Here is a 4,428-nt window from a genome sequence, read left to right as displayed (position 1 = left end):
CCCCCCCCCCCCCCCCCCCGCCATCTGATTTCTCACACTATGGTCTTCAGTGCTCTCCTCTGAATCGTAACTTCTGACCAGCGTCTTGCTACATGGGTCCTTTTTGGAGCAGAGCGCTGTGAACTGGGGCCTTGGGAAAGCAAATCCTATTCAATTTCCTGACACGTGAGCTGAGAAATGGCGGATTTTGCACTTTTAGTAAGATATTCCCAAATGACGTCTTTCCTCACAGCCGATAGGAGCAAATTCTAGCAGGAAAAGACCAGGGGGCACATTTTGTTGTTTTTCATGTGAATACCGCCCCTGCTGTAAAATGTCAGCTTGAGATGTTTACCACATAGAACCCCGATTAAGCTGTTTATTGCGTGTCATTGTTCATTCTTTCTGTGATGGAAGTAATGGTGGTGGTTCCTAAAATATTTTCTGTTGAGCAAGGTGGTAAAATTACTCCATAATTCTGCTTTCTCTTAGAATATAAAAAAGCTCGCCAAGAGATAAAAAAGAAGTCCTCAGATACACTGAAACTGCAGAAGAAAGCAAAAAAAGGTAACTCTAGAAATTCTGCCATGAATAGTGTTACTTGGGGGAAGGAGCACGTGCCTGATTTGTCTTTGAAGCAGAAAGCGTTCGATTAAGAGTTCCTTGCCTCTGAGGGCCCCGGAGAACAGGAGCAAATAGAATCCATCTCAATTAACGTTCGCAAGTGCAGAATGTCTATTAATTTGAGGCCCTTGCAAAGCTGTGCCTGACTTGTTCCCTCCCCCCCCACCTTTGTCTCCAAAATTTGACAATTTCCGTGCCCTATTGTGTGTTGTAATGAAACCTATAAATTTCTTGGAAGCCTTGGGATAACACATAAAAGCCTTCATGCAAATGTCCTCTAGTAATTATTACAGAAATTATGTCATTTTCTCCTCCCGTCTTTCACAGCCTATAATCTCCGAAACCCTTTATTAAGTCTTGTGAGAATGGCTGCAGTGGGAAGCTGGGAGCGGTTGCTGTAGAGACAGATTTTTGAGGGGGTTTGTGAGAGTGGGGGCTCCCCAGGGGAAGAAGCCAGTCCGGGGCAGGGTGGCCCGTCCAGCCACCTCCCTGCTGACTGTCCAGCCACCTCCACCACCCTGCCTGCTGTCAGATCCAACCGCGCTTCCAGCATGGACTTCGAATGTGCAGAGAAAAATCTAGCTACATCCTCGTGGCAAGCGTTTGTGATGTTTTACTAGGACCCAGAATGTAGGGACTCAGACTTGAGAAGGTGACATTCTTTCCAGACTGTTCTTCTTGATAACAAATTTTTGAAGTTGTCATCTCACAACTGATGAAATGTTTTGTTTTGGGGTTTTTTTTCCCCTGAGGCTGCTCTGTGTTGTTTGGGACAATTTTTAGGTAGAAATCCTCCAAACCCAATTTCCTCTTTTCCTAAATGAGTGGTTCTCATTTGGAACTTGAGGAAAATACATTTAGAGAGATGGAGTAGTTTGGTGGACAGTTGGGCGAGGATTGGACGAAGTTTTTGAACTTGGACATTTTTCAAAAACGCCCTCCCAGTTCTTGTAAAAGCTGTAAGACCATTTCAAGATAAAGGCAGGAGAATTAAAAAAAATTTTTTGTAATGTTTTATTTATTTATTTTTGAGAGGAAGAGAGACAGAGTGTGAATGGGGGAGGGGCAAAGGGAGAGGGAGACCCAGAATCAGAAGCAGGCTCCAGACTCCAAGCTGTCAGCACAGAGCCCAACACAGGACTTGAACCCACAAACTGTGAGATCATGACCTGAGCCGAAGTCAGATTGAGCCACCCAGGTGCCCCAAGGCAGGAGAATTTTCATCCATAATCAGATTTTCTGTTAGTGTTGGGCTCAGTTGTTAGTTTTGGATGTGTGTTCTCGGTCTTAGTGCTTCTCAAACGTACATTCCATCTTCTTAGTGCACTTGGGAGCTAGGGCTGGGCAGCTAATAGGGTTTGCGGCCAGTAACGTTTTACTGCGTCCGGAAGTAAATGTTTATAAACAAAACAGCTGTCACTTCCACTGAATCTGAGGTCCCATGGAAGAACAGGTTGGAACCGAATTCCATGTAGTTGACAGCTTGGCCACTTTGAGATAGAAGAGATTTGGAAAGAAGGTCCAGGGCAGACACTTCCAGCTCGGCAAAGGTTTGGGAGTTTGGTGAAGACGATGCGGGAAGAAAAACGGAGCTGTTTTCCCTGAGCTGGTCCAGAGTTCTCTTCCCAGAGGCCTTAAGTTCTTGGCTACAGTGATAATCCTTTTGTCTGAATTCTGCACGGAGGCTGAATCAGTCCTCACCTGTCACTCAGAGTCCCTGGCATTGTCCAGTTAACAGAATTTGGACCTACATGGCAAGCTTGGTGGGTTGATTGCAGTGCACACAAAAGGAAGTTTCTGGCAATTCGGCTTGCACAGCACAGGCTGGGGTTCTTGAAGAAGATAATGAGTTCCCTTTCTAGGGAAAGATTTAGGACACCTAGGGTGTTGGCCTGGGGAACCTGAAAAGATCTAGAATAATTGGCATTGGTTGTAGGGCTTCGTGGGGCCCTTGGGCCTGAAGGCAGAGAATGAAGGCTCTGACCAAGGGTTTCTGAAGTGTCCATCCCTCAGCCCTAGATACACACCCGGTGGTCTGAGGCACTGTGTCCTTCCAGACAAGGTGGCCACAGTGGTGGAGTTCTATGTCTGTGAGCCAAGTCAGATCAGTAGCTTGGAATGTTTCAGATGATTTTCTAGTCACTCCAGAGTACAACCAGAAAACCGTTTTTATTTCTATCCTTTATAAATTTTTTATATAATATATAATAATTTTTATAAGTACATTTTATTTGACCAAGTGCACACATTGGTGCATTTCTGGAGTGAATGGAACCTTCTAGAAGGTACCAAAGTTGCTACTCTGTTTAGAAGGGCGTGCTCTCCTGGAAGACGGGTAGCCTGAGAATGGGGCGGGAATGCTACAAGTTTAGGACTGGAAGAAATCTGGCTATTTGAGGCTTCCACTTATGTTTGGGTCTGGCTACCTGTAGTTTCCCTCCTGCCAGAGTTCCTCTCAAGGTGTCTGCATCATCTCCCTCAAGCAGTAGCTTCCTGGACTCTTGGCTTATAAAGTGTTAGGAGTTCCTTCTGAGATTTACACCATATGTTGGGATAGATACGTGCTTTGGACACAGGTTTTTGGTCCTAATAGAACCAAATCTGGTAGCCAAACAATCACTTCCCTTTTAACGTGTTTTCGGGAGATCACCAAGCAGCGGTCTGCCGTGTCTTTTAAACAAACAGTGATCTTTGATCTAAAAATTCTTGTGCCTCTCCTTTTCAAAATTTCAGATTCCTTTGTGCATTTAATTTAAGCATAGTTGTAGCACTGCCCTTGATGTGGGCAGACACATATGGGGTGTGATTTTTTTTAACATATATTCATTTTTGAGGGACAGAGAGAGACTGAGAGTGAGTAGGGGAGGGGCAGAGAAAGAGGGAGACACAGAATCCAAAGCAGGCTCTAGGCTCCAAGCTGTCAGTACAGAGCCCTACGCCGGGCTCGAACCCACAAACTGCAAGATCATGACCTGAGCCAAAGTCAGATGCTTAACTGACTGAGCCGCCCAGGAATCCCTGGGGTATAATTTTTGTATGTGACTAATTTACTTTAATTTTCACTCAGCAGATATCACCTTTTGTCACATACTTTATTTGACTTTTTTTTTACTATGATATACAGAGGTAATTTATAATCTAGAGGTATTTAAATATTACCATCAAAAAAACTTCAAATATTTTTTGGTGGATTTGGCTAGATTTAGTTTTAAACCATTTTATTTTTTTAGAATTTTAATTTTTTAAATATTTTTATTATTTTATTATCGTAGAGAGCACAATGAGTTAGGGAGAGGGGCTGAGAGAGAGAGAGAGAGAGAGAGAGAGAGAGAGACTTTTAAGCAGGTTCCATGCTTAGTGTGGAACCCAATGCCAGTCTTGATCCGTGACCCTGGGATTGAGACCTGGGCCAAAATCAAGAGCTGGACGCTCAACCAACTGAGCCACCCAAGCGTCCCTCAAAGCCATTTTAAAACAACTTGGCAAGGGCACCTGGGTGGCTCAGCTGGTAAAGCACCTGATTCATGATTTTGGCCCAGGTGATGATCTCACGGTTTGTCAGTTCGAGCCCTGCGACAGGCTTTATGCTGATAGCGTGGAGCCTGCTTGGAATTCTCTATCTCCCTCTCTCCCTGCCCCTCACCCCCCTCAAAAATAAACATATAAACATTTAGGAAAAAAAAAAACTTCACAGATGTTCCAGCTATGGGTGAACGTACCCAGGTTTTAAAAGGTGGGTTTAACCTCACACCAGTCAGAGTGGCTAAAATGAACAAAGCAAGAGACTACAGATGTTGGAGAGGGTGTGGAGAGATGGGCACCCTC

The 4,428-nt window shown here is 44.5% G+C and overlaps 1 protein-coding gene across 4 annotated transcripts in view; it reads left to right on the top strand.

Moving 5' to 3' along the window:
• Positions 1-4,428, top strand: part of MTSS1 (MTSS I-BAR domain containing 1) — a 158,649-nt gene that overhangs the window by 127,168 nt on the left and 27,053 nt on the right. For all 4 annotated transcript variants that reach the window (XM_029923732.1, XM_029923730.1, XM_029923731.1 and 1 more), the window contains exon 6: positions 472-546. In XM_029923732.1, coding sequence (XP_029779592.1) covers positions 472-546 — 75 coding nt within the window. The remainder of the gene's footprint in view (positions 1-471; positions 547-4,428) is intronic.

Source organism: Suricata suricatta, chromosome 15 (genome assembly GCF_006229205.1).
Source record: "Suricata suricatta isolate VVHF042 chromosome 15, meerkat_22Aug2017_6uvM2_HiC, whole genome shotgun sequence".
NCBI lineage: Eukaryota > Metazoa > Chordata > Mammalia > Carnivora > Herpestidae > Suricata > Suricata suricatta.
Note: the sequence above shows the minus strand (reverse complement) of the source record. Positions and strands in the feature narration are given on the sequence as shown.